The 23,522-nt window shown below is 35.1% G+C and overlaps 2 protein-coding genes across 3 annotated transcripts in view; one reads left to right on the forward strand and one right to left on the reverse strand.

Annotated features, from left to right (window-relative positions):
* Nucleotides 1–42: 42 nt before the first annotated feature.
* Nucleotides 43–15,967, reverse strand: LOC140053948 (splicing factor 3A subunit 1-like). Its single transcript, XM_072098709.1, has 17 exons — nucleotides 15,505–15,967; nucleotides 14,275–14,313; nucleotides 13,495–13,649; nucleotides 12,816–12,931; nucleotides 12,022–12,181; nucleotides 10,540–10,693; nucleotides 9,940–10,088; nucleotides 7,366–7,527; nucleotides 6,058–6,226; nucleotides 3,516–3,614; nucleotides 3,176–3,348; nucleotides 2,976–3,040; nucleotides 2,646–2,729; nucleotides 1,821–2,104; nucleotides 1,522–1,676; nucleotides 1,046–1,219; nucleotides 43–675 (listed from the first exon to the last, which is right to left on the reverse strand). Exons 1-17 carry the CDS (start codon nucleotides 15,623–15,625, stop codon nucleotides 574–576), a joined length of 2,361 nt encoding a protein of 786 aa, XP_071954810.1. The 5' UTR covers nucleotides 15,626–15,967; the 3' UTR covers nucleotides 43–573.
* The window catches only part of LOC140053949 (V-type proton ATPase subunit C 1-B-like), a 41,043-nt gene continuing 22,307 nt past the window's right edge, over nucleotides 4,787–23,522 (forward strand). Inside the window, exons 1-11 of one of the 2 annotated variants that reach the window (XM_072098711.1) lie at nucleotides 4,787–5,196; nucleotides 17,052–17,257; nucleotides 17,475–17,560; nucleotides 17,673–17,767; nucleotides 18,282–18,373; nucleotides 18,565–18,663; nucleotides 19,866–19,934; nucleotides 20,396–20,488; nucleotides 20,778–20,871; nucleotides 21,165–21,262; nucleotides 21,424–21,550. In XM_072098711.1, the coding sequence (XP_071954812.1) occupies nucleotides 5,092–5,196; nucleotides 17,052–17,257; nucleotides 17,475–17,560; nucleotides 17,673–17,767; nucleotides 18,282–18,373; nucleotides 18,565–18,663; nucleotides 19,866–19,934; nucleotides 20,396–20,488; nucleotides 20,778–20,871; nucleotides 21,165–21,262; nucleotides 21,424–21,550 (1,164 nt within the window). In that variant the 5' untranslated portion in view covers nucleotides 4,787–5,091. The remainder of the gene's footprint in view (nucleotides 5,197–17,051; nucleotides 17,258–17,474; nucleotides 17,561–17,672; nucleotides 17,768–18,281; nucleotides 18,374–18,564; nucleotides 18,664–19,865; nucleotides 19,935–20,395; nucleotides 20,489–20,777; nucleotides 20,872–21,164; nucleotides 21,263–21,423; nucleotides 21,551–23,522) is intronic. The other variant, XM_072098710.1, reaches the window with a different exon arrangement.

Genomic DNA, 23,522 nt, shown 5'->3' on the forward strand with positions numbered 1-23,522 from the left:
CAAGTAATACTCATCCCTGGATCTTTTGCAACACTATTGAACAAGTAATACTCATCATCCCTTGATCGTTTGCAACACTGTAGTTCAAGAATACTCATCCCTGGATCGTTTACAACACGGTTGAACAAGTAATACTCATCCCTGGATCGTTTGCAACACTGTTGAACAAGTAATACTCATCCCTGGATCTTTTGCAACACTGTTGAACAAGTAATACTCATCCCTGGATCTTTTGCAACACTGTTGAACAAGTAATACTCATCCCTGGATCTTTTGCAACAATGTTGAACAAGTAATACTCATCATCCCTTGATCGTTTGCAACACTGTTATACAAGAATACTCATCCCTGGATTGTTTGCTACACTGTTTTACAGACCTGTATTTTTATCCCTGGTTCACAGGTATACTTATCCCGGGATCATTTGTAACACTGTTGTACAAGTATACTCACCCTGGTCAACGAATTAAAGATATGAAATGTAATCCCATTATTTTATATTACAAATTTTTATTGCAGAGGTATGAAGACAACCCAGACAAATTGAAATGTAGAATTCCAACTGTGTAGACACTATCGTTTCCTACCACCTCTTTCTTTGACTTGGAGATGGACAATGCTGCCAGCGCTAAGATTGTAGAAGGCTAGTGAATTAGAATCTTTGATGAACATGCCCTAAAAAAAACAATAATAATTGTTATTCTTTAAAATGCATTAGACATAATAACATACACAAGAGTGGAGGTTTGACAGATTTCCAGACCACTTCTTTCTCCAACAACCCCCAGGACAACTATCTCCAACAACCCCCAGGACAACTATCTCCAACAATCTCCCATGAAACATCTTCCATCATAAGGACAACAATCTCCCACCCTAAGAATAACTACAGTATCACCCTGATAACAACTATCTCCAGGACAACTACTTTTCACCTCTCATCCTAGGACAACTACCCACTTTAGGTCAACTACACTCTAAGAACAGTTATTCCTTTAAGGAGTTAAGAGTTATGGTTGCGACCCGACATTGGCTTTGCTCTTACCTCATACTGCAGCTTCTGTTTACCAACAGGCATACTGAGTTCATCCATCAACTTAGCCTTGATAACAGATACAGAGTCAGTCAATGGCAGTGTCATGTTCATCATTTGACCATGTAGCTTCCATTCAGGTTTATCCTGTACAGTTGGTAACAGCACACGGAATGTAACTGGGCTCTGTAGATGAAGAAACATAATTGTTTAGTTTTGTTGAATCATACAATAATTATATCTGGACTTTAATATATACAGAATTTACTTAAAACAAGATCATTGAGGGGGCCAAGGTTGATATATGCGATACATACGAAGTAGAGACAGAATTGAGAGCTTTCTGGAAATTGTTTCTGAGATGACCTGAATACCCTCCTGTTTGGTCCCACTTTTGTAAGACACTGAATACGCCCCTGGAAAGTTTAGACGTAACAACCTTTTTTGATTACTTAAATATTTGCGCCGAGTTTTGACAAAAAACTTACTGGATTAGTGGCCAAGAACTGATCTTCTGGTATCAATGCATCCTCGGTTTTCTGCTTTTTGGTTGGTGGTTCGTCTTGTGCCATCATTCGCGGTGGTGGCGGTGGTCGAACCATCTGCATACCCATTGGTTGTGGTGGCATACCTACAGGACGACCTGTTTTTATAAGAACAACAAATAAAGCATAAAAAGAAAGTAAACTCTTAAGCTGTGATCGCAATGCGAGTCTAAATAAAAAAAAAAGAAACATCCAACGTTTGGTATCATATCTAAATTTATAATCCACAATGTTGGTTCTACCTGGCATAAATGGTTGCGGGCCTGAAGAAGGCAGCAATGTTGTCCTAGGCCTGACTTGCATAGCCATGACAGGCCTAGGAGGTGCCACTTGCATAAGTGGAGGCTGATTTAACAATGGTGTTCCTGATCCCATCGGTTGCATTGGTGGCCTAGGTGCAGGCATCATAGGTGGCTTAGGAGGTGCAGGTAAGTGCTTTAGCATTCCCATCGGCCTGGTCATGGTATGCATTGGTGTTTTCTGGAATGGCTTGGCAGGTCCAATCTTCTCCTTCTCTGCATCAGGCCTAGAAAATACAAACAATTGGTTTTGATCATTAGTCATAATATCTATACATTGTGTCTACAATTCAAGGTAGAAAAACCACAGGGTTCTGACCAGACGAGTAAACACTCGTGGGGCCGTTGAGAGGCCGAACGGCAGAGCTACGAATTGGTATACCTGATCGTGAATGCGAAGGCGCAGCCTACTCTGATCTTGTTGCGCAATAGGTACGTGAAAGCAAGCGTCTCTCAAGTCTATTGTGGCTGTCCAGTCTTAGCCCCGACAGGATAGATGAGACAGTCTCCATCCTGAACCTGCGGGGCTGGATGTATCGCTTGTTCAGACTTTACAACATGATATTCCAAAAAGTATGGATTTCAGAATACATTTGACATGTATGAAAAGGATTGTGACCTTTTGAATTCTGGGTTAGTAATAACATACTTTTACAATTACATATCTATGTAAATTTTTGTCTGTTTTTTTACGTATCTATGTAAAGCGCCTTTTTCATGAAAAGGACGCTATATAAATGTGGTATATTATTATTATTAACTACTTACAGAAATCCTTCTGCTTTTTGATTGGCCGCAATTTGATCTCCCACGGTTATGTTTGCATGTGCCTTTCTAGTTGTTGCTTCCATACTGTTATAAAAATTTTTTTTTAAAATTAACTAATATACAAAGAATGAACAGAACAAAGACAGTACATTTTATCCATGAGCCTAGAGCATCACAAATCAACAATTAAGCCAAACATGCAATGTTTCCCTTAATGCATGGCACAGGAAATCTAATAACCAATCAAATGACAAGAATATCTTTAGGTGTGTTGCAATAGTGATATATGATTGACTAAGAATGGATTCAATTTTAATGTGTTTATCATACCTTGCGGAGTGTCCATCCCAAATGACCTTATCTTTATTAGCCGAATCTTGCTCCTCTTCTCCAATCTATCAAAGGCAAAAAAGAGGAATTGATGTTAACCTTTTAATTAAGATTCTTTTTTTAACAGGCCTTTTGTATTTAAAATGTAGCCAAACATCAGTCTAAGGCATCAGAAAAAGTTTAGCTCTGTATCTACGAACCTTTTTACCGATTTGCGTCTCAACATCGCCAACACCAAAGATATCAGTACGTCTCTCTGCCAAGTTCTTGAGATGGTCTTTCATGGCGTCACCGTGAGCAAACACATCATGTTTCTCTGTTTTCTCCTGCATCTGTCGGTCACGTTGTTCGATCCATCTTGGATCCAACATACCTAATAATTTGTATTTTATATCATAATTTAATATTACAACTTAGAAATATCATATCATATAATTTATAATTAAAGATATATTGTCCCCCTGAAAAAAATAATTACAAAAATTATAAATATAAGTCCTAAAATAATTGTTTTTAACGTATAACTGCGTAATATCTTACCAATTTTCATATGTTGCGCCATTTTGTCGGCTGGAATCTTCTCTCCAGTGAGTGGCGACACTAACCATGTCTCATCACTGGCATCAATTTGTTTAGGGGCTAGAAATATTTATAAAAAAATAATTAAAGTATGATATGCGTTTTATTTATTTTACATGCAAACAAAAAAATATTGTGTAGTTAGTATACAAATAATGAATGTTGGATGGTGAGAATATTTCATGAGTAATTGACCAATCCAATTGCAAGAATACAATCAGGTGTGTAATAATAAAAAATAGTTAAATACTGAACTGGGTATAACCTCACCTCCAAATTTGAAATAATTTAGATACAACCTGATGTAAAGGTGTGATATTAGGGTAAACCCTATATTCCTCAAATTTCAGGTTTAAACTTAATATGTATTAAACTTGAGTTAGTACATTACAATTACACTCGCATATAGCTATTAACTTGTGTTATTAATTCTGTTTGCACCGACAATTTTTTTATGTTAATTATTGTAAGAAAGATAAGGCGCATTTTAAGAACGATTTTTGTATTAACCACGGTATTTGTGACAGTGTGAAATTTGTATTATTTACTAACAATTTAGATAGCATATACAGATTATCATTGTCATTTTAAATATGTTTATATTTTACATTGATTTTATATGTTGTACAAAACTGCTTCTCCTTCTGGAGGTTTTATGAAATAAATAAAAAAAAATATTCTTTAAATCAATAAGGTACAAATTTAAATAACTTTCTCAGATACAGACTACAAAACACCCAGTGCACCAATAGGAAGACTAAGGGGATTACCCCGTAGTTTTTTGGACAGACAAATAATAGCAGTTTGGATCCTCAGGGGAGATAGATATTATGTTGTTTGTGCATTTCAACACCTGTGTGCAATTCAGTAGGATGAAAGTCACAGGTTATTCTCTCACAGCATCCTGTAGTATCTTATTTTATGAACTTTAAAATAACGTTGTCTGATTCAGTATGAATAACAATAAATATTACATTTTTATATTTAAACACTGTTATTTACTCTACGACAGTTTTGCCAGAGGAACTTTAATTTGTATAGTAAACTTTGATTAAATGTGGATTAGTGTTTTCTACTTGAAAGTTGACAATAAACCTGTGTCAATTGAATTCATACTAAAGAGTGGATTTTCACAGTTCTATAAATAGATACAGGTTTCTTAAACCAGGATATGAACTATTATTATGATTCTCTATGGGTAAATCAAAATCAACACAATGCTGTGCCAACTGTCATTGTGGAATAGAAACCAACACGCAATAGTGAAAGAAGGAACAAGGAAGTGTATCTTACATAATGTAAAATTCTTACCAGTAGTTAAACCTACTTGGAATATATTGAAATAGTCATTATAATACTACACTACTAAAAGCATTGGTTAGTTCACACATGTTGGTGTTGCTATGCAATCAAATGATTGTATACTTTTTACGTGTTCATATTTAAACTAAAGAAAAGGAAGAAAGAAGATATAACAGAGAGATATATTCTAGAAAAAAAAGACGAAAATGTAAGCCATAAGACACTACACAACTAAATGGATTTGATAGAGTTAAAGGTATTTAATGGGGATGGCAGATTAGTGGACACAGGTGAAACTAACCAGTACAATCAAGTTGCTTCTAGCAGAGAATGTAAAAAGGTAATGTATACAGTATAAGGGCCAATGTAAAATTATTATTATTTATACTGAAGTTATTACAGGGACTACACATTATTTACTCTAAACTTTTTTTTTTTTTTTGGCAATTAATCGGGAACAATCTTATTTGTAATATCTGTATTTATCTGTATAAACTTCTCGGTACTGTAGCTAGATTTCTCCAGTACCAATTTTATTTCGGAACAAGTCAATATCAACAATACAAATAAATAGTTGCATAAAGAGATTCTGAACAAGGTTGGAAAAGTAGTGTAAAAAGAGATTATTATAAATATAGTATTTGTGTCCATTTTATATACAGTTTTGAATCTTTAAGCATTCAAGAATTAACACAAGTTATAAGTTAGTGAATTGCAACTATTGTAAATCTTAGTTTTAAAACTAAAGATAAAATTACGAAATGTACTCATAAAAGGAGGGACTATGGTTCTCCACAAACATTGCACCATATTCGGGAACATGTGTTTCACATGTATCCTCTAGGATTATAGACAATAACCTAACCTTACATGATATAGCCATCACATGTGATACAAATGGGATGCTGTATTACCAAATATTCCTATAATACTGGAAAAATATTGTATTATGTGGAGATACAGCATTGAGAATCTATGTCAGGATAATTAATAGTAAACAATAATATAGCCTGTCAACATTTTTGGATTCAACAACTTTTTTTATGTTTTAACTTTTGATTAATAAATTTCTGTAATTATTCAAGATGACCCATTTTTCTTAAGGCGTCAATGTTGAATCGCTTAAAGCCCACACATTTAAGATTCAAACAATTGAATAAAAGTATCACTTAAAAAAAAAAGAACTTGGAAATAAGAATACCTTTAGGATTGTAATCTTTCCTGATCTCCACTTCTTCGGGCTGTGGCGGAAGTGGAGGTGGCATTGGTGTGTTCTCGCTGGGTAAAGCAGGCATTGGGGGCATCATTGGAGGTGGTACCGGAGCTGGAAGCTGATCCTCATCATCACTGCTTTCTTCCATATCAGAATCCTATTAGAAAACAATTAAATGCAATATAATCTTGATCCTATTGTTTAATTAATGAGCTTTGGTTGAATAAGTAAGTAGTTAAGTATGCGAACTGATGACAAAGAGAAGATAGCATTCAAAATCAATACTTCTTTTTGAAGTAACTTAAAGTTATATATAACACATACTGTTAAAGTGAAGTGTTTTGATATCATAATTTACCATACCAGTCAACTCACTCTTCTAAAATAATTCTGTTTTACTCTTTATAATTACAAACAAAGAATATATATCACAAGAATGAGTAATCCGCGATTTTCCCTGTAACAGTAATATTGTCCATGTGGTAAGGCGCCGCCATAAGTGTGGATGTATCTGGGATGTATACAACTTTTTGTGACGGTTTCAATAATCAAAGGCTAGACCACCGGTAGTATTTTCATGATAAAAAATGTTATCAACTACATGCCAAGATCATGTTAAATACTATTTGGATATTTAATTGTTCGTTTTATGCAATTTATTTAGTAAAAACTGCCGTTAAACAGTTTGCTTTATCAACCGGGCGCTACGATAGCGTGACCGGGCGTGTTGGTGTTTACGCGTTTTCACGAAGGATAGTTTAATAATATTCCTCTATTTAACTTGTTTCTGGTAAAACAAATAAATGTTAATGACATTTAACATTTTGTCCTATTAATAACATGTATTTTATACTAATTTATATCATAAAAACAATACTTAATTTACCGGGCGTAGAGTAGTACACGGCAATGGTAAAGAATAGGCCGTGCTGAGTAACGATTTGTTGATTTTTGGTATTGCTGTGTTAGGCCTTTTTTGTGAACTAACTTAGCATGTTAGTAAATAATTGTCTGTAAAAGTGAATGTACACTAGTTTGTTAATAAATATGTATTATAAAATAGTTTACAATTGCAAAAACTATTATCATAATTCTATTTAATGTGACATGTATAATATCTATTAAATCAAGTCTTATTTAGTATGTATACATCCGCCCTTATGAGGGCGGGCATCACTCACTGGAGCTCTCTGTTACAAATTTCTCATGCAAAAATCGCGGAATACTCATTCTTGTGATATATATTCCTTGTTACAAACCAAACTTTCTGGGAAAACCCAGCATTATTAAACTTACGCCTTCGTCCATGTCTTGAAGTTCAGTGTTCTGATCCGTAGGAGCCTGGGGCTGTTTGTCCTTCTGTGCTGATTTCTCCTTTGACCTCTTACTGTCCTTACCATCATCTTCTCCATCACTCTCAACATCCATAACGACATCATCTTCCTCATGCAAAGCCTCCTACAAAAAGAGTAATACAATAATTTATATATACAGACATTAACCTCCATTGCTATTCATTTACTTCTGTGTTTGATATATTAAAATTTTTCCTTTCACAATTTGTTTTGTTTTATATTTATACTGGGCAACCTCTTCAGTCAAAGACTGGTCTTCCAGAGGGCTAGTTGGTGATCAGTGGCTTTGATGTACTAATAAACCGGGGTAACCCCCTTCTCATCTCAAAAGATGTACTAGGTTCTTTAAAGTGCACACGAGCTAATTGTGTACACTGGACCTACGGTTTATAGTCCTTATTCGAGAAGACTCGTTCTACCACCAGAACCCTGGAGTGAGTGAGCCTCGAACCCCTGCCGATGTTATGGTTACGTAATTACGGTCCTACTGTCTTAACTGCTCGGCCACTCAACGGCACTATTATACCACAAAGTTTCTCACACTTTTGCACAAGCTTAAAGGGGGATTCTGGGTTTAAAATTGCTTTTAAATATCGTTTATTTATTAAATAAAAAATATTATAACAATATAGACATGTCAGAATGAAGAAGTAATAACGAGAAATTAAAAAAATTAAATTTCATATACATTTTAGGGTAAATTCATGGAAAGTCTGTTTTTCAGCAGCTTAGGGAAGCTCATTAATATTCATGAGATATTCACAAAATCACGTCATCAGTGGATTCCAAACTCGCGACGTCAAGCTTGTACGTTGTGTTCTCTCTCCTCTGTCAAACGACGACCACCCAATCATTGTGAAATATATTTTTTGTAGATTTCCTAAGCTAGGCCTAAAGTGTAATAATAACAGTAGTAGCATATATTTATTTGACATTTAATGAAATACAAAATTTAGTACAGATTACGGAGTCATAAATTATACTATTTTTATACCTCGAATTAATAGTACAGATCGTATATCGGCTTCACGTACTAGGCTAGGCCTAGCCTAAATCATTTTATTCATGCCGGGGTGAGAGCCATTTCTGACTAGGGATTCCATGCCACGATGGCTACGTTAAAACATTGGGGCCATCATTCATGGGCCTAGCTAGCCTATTACTAAACGATTGGCCCATCAATAACAGAACTCAGTGGATTCCAAACCCATCCTATCAACCAAACTCCTAAACAATCTAAACCTAAAACGTTCTACAAAAATCGGCTGTAAATATTGAGGCAAAACAAGGTCCGATCGCCGTCCGCACGTATGGTGTCCCGATCGTCTAATAAGTAGGCCTAGTTTACTCTCCAAAAAAGCGGATACTGCATCAAGCAAGTAGACCGGTAGTAGGAAGGAGACCTAGCCTAGCCTAGCCGATCCGGCCCAGTTAAAAATTGAGCTAGCTAGTGTAGTAGACCCTATGCGAATTGATACTACTAGGCCTTTTACTATAGGCTACACTTGTTAAAATTAGCAATACTGTACTTATGTTTACAAATATTCCAACTCTCTCATTCGAGCTATATTATCTATACCATTCCGGTAGGTTGAGTCGACCTTCAATCAAATACTGTACATCGTTCATGTTGTGATTATAGACGGGGTATACTCGACCCAACCAGTTTGGTATTGTATACTGTATCTGCTTATCACGTGACGATGTCAGGCATGGGCAGAGAGAGCACGTGTATCGTCGTCTCGCTCTCCTCGCTCAGCAGGAATGTATACGTTACGCTTCATTGATTTTGAAGGCTTTCCCTAAGTCAGTGCGAAAATCGGCAAACGTAAAGTGCAAACTTATCTAATTTTTCACTGTTTTGATGGATTTTCATAGAATATTGACTTTATAAATGGGAAGACCGACTAAAATTACATCAGATAAGTATAATTTTACAAAAGTAATTGATATGGTTAATGATAACAAGTCGTCGGAAGATTGACCATTTCACGAATTTCCTATTCTGTAACCACAGTGTGATTTTGCTGCACTTGTAATCTGGCCTCATTTCACAGCCTTCGTTCTGCTTCACTGGGCGCTTATATAAATTGAAACTTTTACCGTTCAAGAGACAAACAAATATATTTTACATTTTTTACTATTCATTTTAAACCCGGAACCCCCCTTTAAGCCTGTGCACAGAGGGATTTCTCTAGTGACAAATTGTGAAAAGTTCATAATAGTACAATTAGTAATATTATTCGTAACATCTCTTTCTACATCATAAAATAATTCATCAGATTTGAAAAGAACACAAGACGCAATTAATAAATTTTACAATAATTATGACTGATAAAAAAAATAAAATCAATGCTCATTTACAAAACACATTCAGACTAAATTCAAACACAATACTTTGGTAAACCAATTGTAAATGCAATATGTGGATAGCCAACTGCCTAATTTTCACTATATAATAATAATTTTAATATATATCATATAATGAATACATATTTATGAATAGGAATCTTACCCCAAACTGTTCATATCGCTCCTCTGCAATCACCCTAGCCCCCACCTCAGATGGCTTCACTGGTGGTGGGAAATGGCCTGGTTCATCTGGCTGGAAATCAACTGTTTCCACAACAACAAAGTCATGCCAATCAATCTGGGCATATGCAACTGAAAACAATAAATAAAATTAGTGATAAATAACTGATAAATACTTTAGTTTTTCAATCTGTGGATGCTATTGGAGTGCACAATTTAGGACAACGAATGCTGGATGATGTCTTGATCTAATGTCAGAACACAAACCTGTCAAATGACACTAATTATGTCTTTCACAAAGTTAAAAAGGTTGTTTATCAGTCTAGTTTGGTACACTACCACCACTTTAGTGTTAGTGGAGCTGTAGCTTGGTGGTTAACATGCTTGCCTTCCAATCCCAAGGTCTACGGTTCAATTATGACCTAGTGCCAGGTTTGTAACTCACGACTATTTCAACTCTATTCCCTAAACCTCAAATAATACTTAGTTTATAAGCACAATAAATTATAAAATTGTACTCACTGTTGGATGCGTATGAAATAAAAAAAATCGTTTTTGACAAAAATGTAAAGCACTTCCTTACCCCTCTCCCTCTCTTTTTCTTCCTCCTCCTTCTTGCGCTGTCGTTCTTGGTAACGTGCCCATTCTACACGATGCTTTACTTGTTCCATTACATTCTTTGGGTTTTCAGATTCCTTTCTTAGTTTTATAAGTACATCTTTTGGAGGAATTAAAACCTTGTACAAGAAATAAAAACACAATTAATAAAAAAATTTAGAACTATCTAGTTGTGTTGTGACATAAAAGATAATCCTTAAAAAGTATTACACAACAACCGACTAAAGGCCTGTTTCTATTAAGCAAGAGAATATGGTTTAAACCAATTTAAAAGAGGAGGGAAGAGGTTCAGAACAGATGGGTCCTTTGGAAAAAAAACCTAAAAAAGAACCAATCGTAAACAGTTTTAAAAAACCCCAAAACCAGTCATGATCGTCAAAAACCAGTTTCTGGTGACAATCTTTAGCTGCAATGCAACGATCTCAATTTTACCTCACTTCACTGAATGTTGTAAAGATTTTACTACTAGTTATAGATAATAGATAGATAATATTACATAGCCTATGTAAATACGCGAACGTGATTGGTTAAAACTGCATCACATGACTTCCGCTGCAAGGTTCGTAAATCGTATATATCCTCGACAATGATGATATTGACTGAGTAATTTTCGCGTAATTATCGTGTCCCTGTCACTAATCATATAAATTCTCTAGTACGATGATATTGACTGTGTAATTTTCGTGTGGCAACACTCGCGTTTGCCGATAAATAAACAAAAGTCATCTACTGGGTCTTGAACTCGCGATGAAATTGTCACTCCATCACAAGCCAACGCTTCATGCCCTGCGCCACGGAACTTGATTGACGAAATTAGTCATCTAAACTATTTAAACTATGCATATATACCGCCCTCATTTATTTTTAGTCCTCCCTAGATGTGATGAAACATCGTTTGTGATTGGTTAATACTCACAGTAGTAACGGGTACGCACGCGACGCACTGAATATCTGGTGATTATTTATTCGGCCTACCTGATAATATTAGTATTATTAATGTAGGCTTATTGATGGAAATTCTTCTGTTATTATTTAAACTACCTAGGCTAGTGAATATGTTATTGTCAAGGAATCATTAATTAGTAATTATCTGTATATTATTCTTCGAAAGGTAAGGTGTCTGGGCAGCTTGTTTACATACAATACAAAAAGGAGGCCTAGCCTAGCTACCCGACCGAGCAGATATTCTACTTGTTGTTGGCTATGTAATATAACAGATATCGCCTTTTATATCGGTAAAATATAAGATTAGACATCCCCTCGGGAATGATATTAAGTTCTTGGGAATTATATATTTCCCTCAGCTGGCGCTTCGGGAAACATATATTCCCTCGAACATAATATCATTCCCTCCGGGATGTCTAATCTTGTATTTAACCTCTAAGCAGTCAATATCTGTATAATAATGACCCCAATTTCAGTATAGTATACAGTCAATGTGAATTACCTTTGTATATTGTTCAACCAGCTTTGTAAAATAGTTAAACATGCTGTGTTGTGGCCTCAAAAAATCGAACAAGTAGTTCCTTTGCTCCTTGTTCATCAGAGTGGTCAAAAACTGACGTCCATTACGAGCCACAAACTGAGCGGTCAATTTTACGATGTCACTATACAATTAAACAAAAATTAGTTTTATATTTTGATGATGCAAAGAAAAATGTATGGAAAATTCTTTAGAGAGAGTTGGTCATGCCACAAAAAAAGCCTTTATGGTACAAATATGTTTTAGGCCTGTGGATTATAGTAGTATGATTCATATGCATATCATTCATTTTAAATACTTGGTACAATTAATGGTATGTCAATAGGGTTTAGGGGTTGTTTATTAATGAAGTCAATAATCCAACAACATGACCAACATTACTAAGCCAGCTTGGTAGGAAATATTTTCTTTATACCTAGGGACTAAAAAAAAACATGGACTAGGAATTCAAATGTTTTATCTATATAGTTCATATTGTTCGTTTATGGCAAAAACAAATTCATTCTTTTTCTAATATACTATATAACCATAGATTTCAACTTTAGGCCTTTAGACTAGGTTTTTTGACAGCTAGGCCTAGTGATCAAACAGTTTTATTCTGCACTCGGATTTAAAATTAATGTAGGATGTTGAGATCGAAGTACTGTACATCATTTTGCACTGAAATTTATTAAAAGTACTGATAGGAGTTGGTCTTATATCCAGGAGTGGCCTTATACCCGAGGAGAGGCTTATAACAGCATCAGTAAGGTACTTACAGTTCAAAAGCTGATATAGACGGTGGATCAGCTGTGAATTCCCATTCTGCAGGCGATTCTTTGGGGACAGTAGGCTCAACTACTTGTTGTACTGTCTTGGACAAGATAGGAGCAATCTAGAAAAATAATAACAGAACAATTATCACATTGAAATTCTGGAGTGCTGATTATTTGGGAGCAATATTAATATGCTCAACCAACTAAAAAAGAAAATGCTAAAATACAATGCTAAAATGCCAGTGCCTATATTTGTATTGTATCATTTTTAAAAAGTCCACTTGTTTCACAGGATTTTTACCGAAATTCTTTACACTTGTGTTGAAAAAATGTATATATACTATTAAATACTTGCACTGATAAAAGGCTAGTGTTGCCAGAAAGCTCTGCTAATTTTACTGGCTGTTTTACATTATCGTTTTGATTTAGCTTTTCGCTTTTTTTTTTGCATCTCCATTGAGATCCCGCCACTGATATCCACAGCATTGTCATTTTTACAGTAATTTGCCTTTGGTTTAATATATATCCTATTTAATTGGGATGGGGATGTTTCCTGAATAGGGATTGGCTGTAGAGTTAAACATATAGGGTGTTCCCTGAATAAGGGTGTCCAAAAGGAGACGTTCTAATGTAAAAATATTAAGAAATTTTATGGATTTACTATTAAATAATACAAACCAACCTTTGTGATAATTCCTGTCTGTTCTGCAGGTTTTCCTTCTTGGAATTCCTTAACCTTGTGTTGATAATACGCATGATATGGATCTCCATTGTTGAGAAAGTTGAACTTTGCGTTAGATATTTCATTCTGACGAATACGTGATTCAAACTCAGGACCTAGGAAAAACAAACATTTTATGATTATATTATCATAACAAGGAATTGCACTGAATTTTGCTACTACAATGTTAAACCTTGGACCTAAAAACAAAATCTTTCTAGAATGTTTATAATTATTATTTTATTTTTGTCAAAATTATATAAAAGTAAATGTAATAATAAACAAACTTACAATATGCATTATTATAAAACAGTTATTTTAAGGTTTAAATGGTGATGGAATGCATTAATTTAAATGAATCAATGTATTATGAATAAAGATATGTATTAATTAAATGAATACGGATACAGCATAAAATCTGGTATGTACCTTTTCAATTTGAAGATAAATCATTGCTAATTAAGCATGGAGGTACCCTCTGTTAACTGAAATACTCAATTGAGACACTACTGTAGTATATACTCATGGAGAAATAAGTTATTTCTTATAACTTATTTCTCCATGATATACTCAAGTAAAGTTCCTGATTGAATATGCTGAATGTGTAATTATTCATTGATTTCTTTGGTCGTTCTGTTAACTATAATTATCTTTTTAATATATGTACTGTAGCAGAGCTTTGTTTCTTACTGTGGTATACTACCTTCAATATGTTATTTTATACATGTACTATTAACTTACCATTTCTTGCTACAAAACTGGCAGTCTTGTCAACAATATCTATAAAATTTACGTTTAAGAAAGACAACTTGGCTATACATTATTTAAAACATTGAACAATATGTAGTATCTGAACAAAACAAACCATACTGCTAAGATCAGGTAAATTGCTAAACCCTTCAAAATATCGAATAAATCATAGTAATTCACATCTAAAGAAAATGTGATCTTGAGTCAAGTACACTTTAACAACTTACTGGGTAAATTAAAAAAGGATAATTCGAAATGGTAAACATACTGTACACATCATATAATAATCATTCCATGTATGACATGAATGGGTAGTAGTGACATCTAGTAAAATTATGTACAGTATAAATATTAGTTAGGCTTATCAGGTACAAAAAAAATGAAATGGGCTAGGCCTAGGCTATAATGTTGTAGGTTGGCATGGAACTAGGCCTAGGTTTTCAAGAGGCTAGGCCTTGGTGAAATTTCTATTTTTAGAACTGCCGACCTTGGCTTCAATCCGGCCGCAATTCATTCCGGCCGCAGCTATGGAGCGCCCAATGAGTCTTTTACAACCGAGACACGTTTTTTGTAGAGAATCAAAATAAACCTTAATTAGACGGATATTTGATTATTTGAAATAAATAAATTACTATTTTACATATTGTTATTAACTATAATTAGTAAGTATGGGTAAGATAAAGTGTTATCAAAATAAGGTTTTTAACTAGGCCCTAGGGCCTAATTGTTAATGTTAATGTAAAGCTATAAAATGTACATAGAAAGAAATTAAATATTGTTATTCAAGCATTAATTAGACGGGTATTTGATTATTTGAAAGGAAAAAGTTAAGTTAAGTTTAGTTTGAATAAAAAAGCAATTAAAATCGTTGCTAATAAATATTCAACTAGGCCTAGTTCCATTTAAATTCTTTTGGTCACCAAGAGAATTTGTTATAACACTGAACTGTATAGAAAACGTAGATATGGGCGCTCCATAATTAACGGCCACTTTGCACAGGAAGTCGAATTGAATAGCGGCCGGAGTGCATAACATCGTGCTAAACTGATACGGCCGGAGTGATCGGCTTCCCTACCTACTAGGCCCTAGGCCAAATTTAAATTTACGACTAAAGCATTTAATATCATAAAACGATCTAGAACTACTATACTAGACTTTAATAATTAGGTCTAGCCCCAATAGGTCTAGGCCTAGGCCTAAATTATTTGTATGGAAGGATACTTCGAACTTCTGGTGGCGGGTAGATGATGCCAACCATTGGCTTGCTCGATTGGACTTCGCTTCCTTCTTCGTCATCTTGATTTGTCTCTTGATTAACTGACGATACGACTTCAACTGGCATTTTTATTAATATTATAATTGCTACTATGTTAATTAATTACTATAGACAACTTCTACTGAAAACGTACCTGTTATTACCTTATTTTTAATCTTAAATTTAGACCTAAACTTCGCACATTTCACGTCCGCCGTCCGATGATCAACACAAACTGCGACTTACATTTGTTTGTTGTAGCGTTTGTAGGCAAATTACTCAACTGCTATAGACATTATAAAAGGTGGCGACATTTACAAATCATGTGATTTACTCTCTGCCATACTTCGCTATTTCTTTTTTGCGTAAGAGCTGGGTGGTGTAAAAAATCCCGTAAATTGACACTTTTTGGGAGCTCAAACTCATTTAAAAAAAGCGTAAGGAAATCCTAAAATATAATTATTTTTATCTTTTATTTACTATAAATTTAGAATAATTTATCTTCTTTTATACAGCAGATAAAAGCTAGGCCCTTACTCTAGTCATTTTAGTTATGCTAGCCTCTGAGCTAGGCAGGAATCTGGCTGGTCGTAGAGTAGTACAGTAGGCCTAGGCCGGGTGCCTATTAAGTGAGATTTACAGGACAGGCGAGAGAAGAGATGATTGTCTAGTAGTGTGTGGATGTGTGACAGACGAACAGTTAGGGTAACTAAGAAAAATTGGTCAATACATAATATAATATTAATACTAAATAGTTTTACTGCACATATCATCTTCAATCAGCCCATTATGCACTTGTCAATTGTATGACTCACTATACGACCCCCGGGAGAGGTGTGTCATGGGTGCGTCATTTACAAATAATTACTGACGCGTCAAAAAACCTAGATGGTACGTCACATCAATGAACAAGGTGCGTCAATGTCCGTCACTTTACCACCCACCATATCATAAACAACATGGTCACATTGCGTCAAAATGGGTGCGTCATGGTCACCTAAAGGTAAGTCACCTTTTTGACGCACGGGTGCGTCATGGTATTCAAAAGTATGACGCACATCGGACAAATGACGCACCTCTCCCGAGGGTCGTATCTCTCCCGGGTGTCGTATAGTGGGTCATACAATTGACAAGTGCATTATAGGCCTACGCCTAGCCTATATAGACCTTGGGACGGTATCGGGCCTGATAGTCTTTGTAGTTTGACCCAATGTGATAGTCTTTCTAACCATAATTTCACTCTTTCAACTTAATTAGAACTTTCCCTGTTTATTTTAATAGACCTGAACATCCTTAACATTTGTTATTTTAACTACTGTAGGCCTAGGCGATAACTCAGTTTAAACAGTAATTATCTGTACCGTCATTGCAGTGGCGGTGCATTATGTAATAGTAATACTAATGGAAGACAGCCTTTGTAAATTAGTTTTTATATGTGTCTTTTAATTGATGAATTAAATGCAATCTATATCACTGTTTTGATGCGTATAACAATTGAATAAATTTCTTTCAGAAAATGAGTCAGATAATGAGTGAATTCTGGCTGATCTCGGCTCCTGGCGAGCCAAATGCTCATCAAACATTTGAACGTCTTTGCCAGGCAACTGCAAATATATCACAGAATAACAAGTTCAACATTCCAGACCTCAAAGTAGGGACCCTTGATGTTCTTGTAGGCCTCTCAGATGACCTTGGGAAGTTAGACACCTATGTGGAAAGGTAAGGGGGGTTATATGATGTGTTGTAAAGCTATACCTTTAAAAAAAGTGTTGTGGGATGAGGAACATTATTTGAAACGACAATATATCCACATTTTCTGTTTTACCCACCCTAATCCAACATAGAACAGGTATGAAAAATAAATCTTTTAAAAGTTTGATTTATTTTTATATAATCAAGACTATTTTATCAACCTTTATCTTGTTTTTTTTTGTAGTATGGCACACAAAATTGCACATTATCTTGGTGAAGTCCTTGAAAACCAAAAAGCTAAGCTGGCAGAAAATCTCACAGCAAATGGAGGTAGGTCAAAGTTTAAATCGATAAAAAAAAAAAAAAAAAGCAAATTCACAGACAGAAACGAGACTCTCCCTTTAAACATTTTTTATTGTATGACAAAGTTATTCTTTTTTAGTTGAGTTATCTTCTTACCTGATGCGATTTCAGTGGGACATGGCCAAGTACCCCATCAAGCAACCGCTTAAGAATATAACCGAGATTATAAGCAAGGTACAGTGTACATTGTGATGAAGTGCCATTGTTTTGTTTCTATAACATTATTTCCACTTCAAATCATCAGAAATCAGAAAATATAGGCAAACCTGCAATTTAAGATTAATAAAATTGTTAAACATAGTATTTAAATGGTAGCAGAAGAACTTAATTTTAATAGATCCATGTAATGTAAGATATGTGACAATTTTCAGGGCCATAGCCACATGAATTAGTGTGACGTAAGGGTAGCTAGCATACTTGGTTGGAGACCAGTTGTGGGTTTGGGAACCAAATTCCTTTGAAAAATTGCATTATGTGGACTCTTTTAGAGATACTAAAATTAATGTTGAAGCATTACCAATCATCAGTTGACTTTTATTAATAAGAACACCATATTTTATTGTCAATAAATTTTTTATTTTATTAAATTGTAAAAGATTATAAAAGAGAACATCAACATAACCCTTCAGTGTGCATAGCCCATATACTTTATCTTTCTTATTACATAACTTGAATTTTCTTATTTTAGCAAGTCAGTGCTATAGATGCTGACCTAAAGACCAAGGCAAATGCATACAACAGTTTAAAGGGCAACTTACAGTCATTAGAAAGGAAAGCAATGTAAGTTATACCTTTATTCTACATTAAAGTTCTGTCTACACTATAAAAATTAGTTTTATTAAAAAAGTCTGATGTTCCCAAATACGGTAGTATAATAATATATCCTCGTGTCCATATATGGGCACATCACATACAGTTTTATAGTGTAGACAGAGATTATTTTAAATTGATGTGTTTTCATTTATTTGTAGTGGTAGCCTGCTAACAAGAAACTTGGGAGATCTGGTGAAGAAAGAAGACTTTGTAACAAATTCAGAATATTTAACAACTTTATTAGTTGTAGTTCAAAAGTATGTTACTTTGTTTTTATAATACTATTACAGTATATTGGATCTGATATGATATAATGATATGACTAATTATGCATGTACTGTACAGTGCTGCACATGAGCATAAATAGACAACTATGTGCATACAGTAGGTAGATCGATTTAGGCTTGGCGTAGTGTACCTGTCTACCTACTATGCCCAGCTCAACTATGTGCATACAGTAGGTAGATCGATTTAGGCTTGGCGGAGTGTACCTGTCTACCTACTATGCCCAGCTCAACTATGTGCATACAGTAGGTAGATCGATTTAGGCTTGGCGGATTGTACCTGTCTACCTACTATGCCCAGCTCAACTATGTGCATACCGTAGGTAGATCAATTTAGGCTTGGCGGAGTGTACCTGTCTACCTACTATGCCCAGCTCAACTATGTGCATACCTTAGGTAGATCGATTTAGGCTTGGCGGAGTGTACCTGTCTACCTACTATGCCCAGCTCAACTATGTGCATACAGTAGGTAGATCGATTTAGGCTTGGCGGAGTGTACCTGTCTACCTACTATGCCCAGCTCAATTATGTGCATACAGTAGGTAGATCGATTTAGGCTTGGTGGAGTGTACCTGTCTACCTACTATGCCCAGCTCAATTATCAAAATAAAAAAAAAAGACAGTGAATGAACTCACTTTTGGCTAAAGCTTGGCAATTTGCCTAAATGGAGAATGGTTAACCATCTGATAACCATTGTGGTGTCATCATTGTATATATTTTCTAAGGGCCTGTTTCTGCTGCATACAAATAACCGGTGGAAATCGGTGTGAATGAATTAACTCCATTTTCTTGGGAGCAGAAACAGGACAAATTTGTGGTAAACGGTTAAAAACACCCATTCAATTCGGTGTTAGAACACCATTTAACCGGTTTTCGCTGGGAAACTTTTAGCTGCAACACAAAGTAACGGTTATTTGATTGACAGCTGCTGACTATCAACTACACGGCAGTAACGTTTGAATTAACCGCCAGGACCAATTGCATTTTGGTTAATTCTAACGATTTTTGTCAACGACCACCCATTGATTTAATAAGTTATTTCGGAGCAAAAACAGTTTTTGTTATTTTTAATCTATTTTAAAATAAACGGTTAATTTGCGTTATTCAGCAGAAACAGACCCTAAATGTTTGTAATTCCTACTAATTAATTCCAAATGCTTGCTTATATTTACAGTGGTGCTGTAAATGACTGGGTTTCAAAATATGAAGGACTTGCTGACATGGTAGTTCCAAGGTCATCAAAGTAAGTCATTATTGAACTTAATACTGTATGCCATGTGCTGATCCTATTGTTTTTAAAACAAAAGTCAAGAGCTATTAATAGATTAAGAGGGTGGAGAGGGGAGAGTAGGATGTATCCATTTACTTAAGCTCTATCTTCACTATTAAACTTTATGTGACAAAAAAATGTGACGTGCCCATATATGGACATGTTGATGTCATATCACTACCATATTTAAGTATATCACTAACATAATGGTGAATAAAGTTTGATAGTGTAGACAGAGCTTCAAATTGCTCTGTCTGTCTTGAGAATTTTTTCCTACAAGATTTTATCTCACATTAAGGAAGGTTGATGGTACACCATGTGTTTCAAATGAATATAGTAAAGTATGCTTGAGATCTTCATGACAACAACAACTAATGCACATGTACCAAAATAACTATCCTGTAATATAATTGCTGGATGAAATTTTGTTTCAGAAAAATATATGAAGATAACGAGCATTCGTTATTCACAGTATCACTTTTCAAGAAAGTTGTTGATGAGTACAAGCTACATGCAAGAGAAAACAGGTGAATACTTGTGTTTTAAAAGTTCTGTTAATTCAATAGGATTAAAAAACTAGAAGAGCACTCGGTAGAAACCTCTGCCTAGGCCTATGAAAATTTAATGATGTGTTTCCATATGAAGCCATGCTTTAAAATCTTATGAAAATTGGGCAATAACTTTTTGAGTTATCCTGCTAACTAACATAGAAAGAAAGAAATAAAAACAAGCACACGCTATCGATCAGATAACCTCTCGCCATTCTGGCAGAGGTAATAAAGGAACAACAGTAAGATGGTCTGTTTTGTTTTTTAGATTTACAGTCAGGGATTTCACCTACAATGAAGCTGAATTAACAGCAGGAAAGAACGAACTGAACAAACTAGCAGCAGACAAGAAAAAACAATTTGTAAGTTTTTTTTTACGTAATAATAATGCGTTGACCTTCACTTTGGAAATTAAGCTTCCCCTACCTTACTGCAACTCACATTAGAGGTTCACAAGATATACACAAGATGCTCTACATAAACAAAGTCTTATTACAAGTCTTTGGGAGGGGAGTTGTAATTTTGTCCTTAGAAAAAAATCCTGACATGTGACGGGACTTCAACCCAGTGGTAGCATCATAACCACCAAGCCACAACTCCACTCCATTAAAATAAATCATTGCAACATATTAATTTTAAATCTTTATTTTTACAGGGTCCTTTAGTACGATGGTTGAAAATCAACTTTAGTGAAGTTTTTATGGCTTGGATTCATGTTAAAGCGCTACGAGTGTTTGTAGAATCAGTTTTAAGGTACTGTAATTAAAACAAAATTTATCATATGTTTTAGGAAAAAGAAACTCAACCACCCAGTGTTATTGTTAAAATAAATAATAATGTAAAATGGTTAACATGAAGATCTGTGAGAATATTGAGAATCCTTTACATTATTGTTGGCGTTTTATTATTAATAGGTATGGACTCCCAGTAAACTTTCAGGGGATGCTTATTCAACCGTACAAAAAGACACAACGAAGATTGAGAGAAGTTCTACAACAGAAATATGGTCATCTGGATGGGAGCAGTGTTGGTGCATCTGAGGTATTGAAAGGTTTAGGTTCAGTCCAATGTGTGTGTTATGCGCGATTTGAACGATTTGCGCAATTTGAAATTGCGCAAAAAATTCCTTGCGCAATTTGAAATTGCGCAAAGAATTCTTGCGCAATTTCAAATTGCGCACGGATTTTCTTGCGCAATATTAAATTGCGCAATCAACTTGCGCAATATCAAATTGCGCAAGAAAATCCTTGCGCAATTTCAAATTGCGCTGCACAATTTGTAAAATTGTCAAATTGCGCAGCAGAATTCTACCAGAATGCGTGCTAACGTCGACGATCGGTTAACAATAATAATTACGGTGGCCCACAACTGTCACGCACACTATAACACAGAATCACACAATTAAAGAAGGAATTACACAATTAAAGAAGGAATCACACAATTAAAGAAGAAATCGCATATAAACAAAAGAAAGCATGCAAATATAAAACGAAATGCACAAATAAAGAAGAAACGCGCAATTAAAGAAGAGCTAAGCACAATTAAAGAAGTCCGCAACATATTCGAAAGCTCCTCGCGCAATTAAGGAAGTCCGCAACAAATTTGAAAGCTCCTCGCACAATTAAAGAAGTCCGCAACAAATTCGAAAGTACCTCGCACAATTAAAGTACAGTAGTCCGTATGGAACGCCATCGCTGCCTCCGGCAGTAAACTTTAATTCTATTCGGCTCTTTTACCATTACGTTCGGCTCTTTAGCATTCGGCGCATTTCTATTCGGCCCATTTACCATTACGTTCGGCTCTTTCAGCATTCGGCGCATTTCTATTTGGCCCATTTACCATTACGTTCGGCTCTTTTTAATTCGGCTCTTTCTGCATTACCTTCGGCTCTTTTAGATTTGGCCCTTTTTTATACGGCCCAATTAAATTCTAATCTTTTACATGGGGTCAAATGGAAGAAAATCAACGGCTGGAAATGAGTCTATGAAAAGTTTACAAAACATATAGATGCAGCATGTAGAGTGTTTGGTTGGTTGAATTAAATGAATGAATTTGAAGGCTATAATCATTTTATTGACATGATTAATGTGTTAGAGAACTTGCAATTGTCCCACCTTATTGAACATTTTGAGAGAGAAAAGGTTTGATTTGTGGCCTAGGCTAGCTAGGCCTAGCCTAGTGCCAGCCTAACATTTAATAATAATAATTTACCCTTTTTCTCTCAAAATTTGTTAAAAGATGAATTAATTTTAGGTTATTCAACACATCTTTAATCGGTTGGCTACTCATGGTTGGCACCATGATGATGACATGTTTGTAAACTTTTCATAGACTAATTTTCAGTCGTTGATTTTCTTCCATTTGACCCCATGTCAAAGGTTAGATTTTAATTGCGCCGTATAAAAAAATGCCGATTTAAAAAGAGCCCAACGTAATGCAGAAAGAGCCGAAATGGTAAATGGGCCGAATAAAAAAGAGCCAAATGCTGAAAGAGCCGAACGTAATGGTAAATGGGCCGAATAAAAAAGAGCCGAATGCTGAAAGAGCCGAACGTAATGGTAAATGGGCCAAATCGAATGCGCCGAATGCTGAAAGAGCCGAATAAAAATGCGCCGAATGCTAAAAGAGCCGAACGTAATGGTAAAAGAGCCGAATAGAATTAAAGTTTGCTGCCGGAGGCAGCGATGGCGTTCCATAAGGACTACTGTACTTTAATTGTGCGAGGTACTTTCGAATTTGTTGCGGACTTCTTTAATTGTGCGAGGAGCTTTCGAATTTGTTGCGGACTTCTTTAATTGTGCGAGGAGCTTTCGAATTTGTTGCGGACTTCTTTAATTGTGCTTAGCTCTTCTTTAATTGCGCGTTTCTTCTTTATTTGTGCATTTCGTTTTATATTTTCATGCTTCCTTTTGTTTATATGTGATTTCTTCTTTAATTGTGCGATTTCTTCTGTGTTATAGTGTGCGTGACAGTTGTGGGCCACCGTAAATAATAATTTATTCGAAAATAATAT

This window comes from Antedon mediterranea, chromosome 7, assembly GCF_964355755.1.
Source record: "Antedon mediterranea chromosome 7, ecAntMedi1.1, whole genome shotgun sequence".
In the NCBI taxonomy this organism is placed as follows: domain Eukaryota; kingdom Metazoa; phylum Echinodermata; class Crinoidea; order Comatulida; family Antedonidae; genus Antedon; species Antedon mediterranea.

What these genes read in the sequence shown, in the direction of transcription:
- LOC140053948 (XM_072098709.1), bottom strand. Translation starts at nt 15,625, where the DNA reads ATGCCAGTTGAAGTCGTATCGTCAGTTAATCAAGAGACAAATCAAGAT. An exon ending in TCTATATCAGCTTTTGAACT is followed by an intron (nt 12,182 to 12,815) that starts GTAAGTACCTTA and finishes TTAATTGTATAG; the next exon opens with TGACATCGTAAAATTGACCG. An exon ending in TTCAAGACATGGACGAAGGC is followed by an intron (nt 6,227 to 7,365) that starts GTAAGTTTAATA and finishes GTTTTCTAATAG; the next exon opens with GATTCTGATATGGAAGAAAG.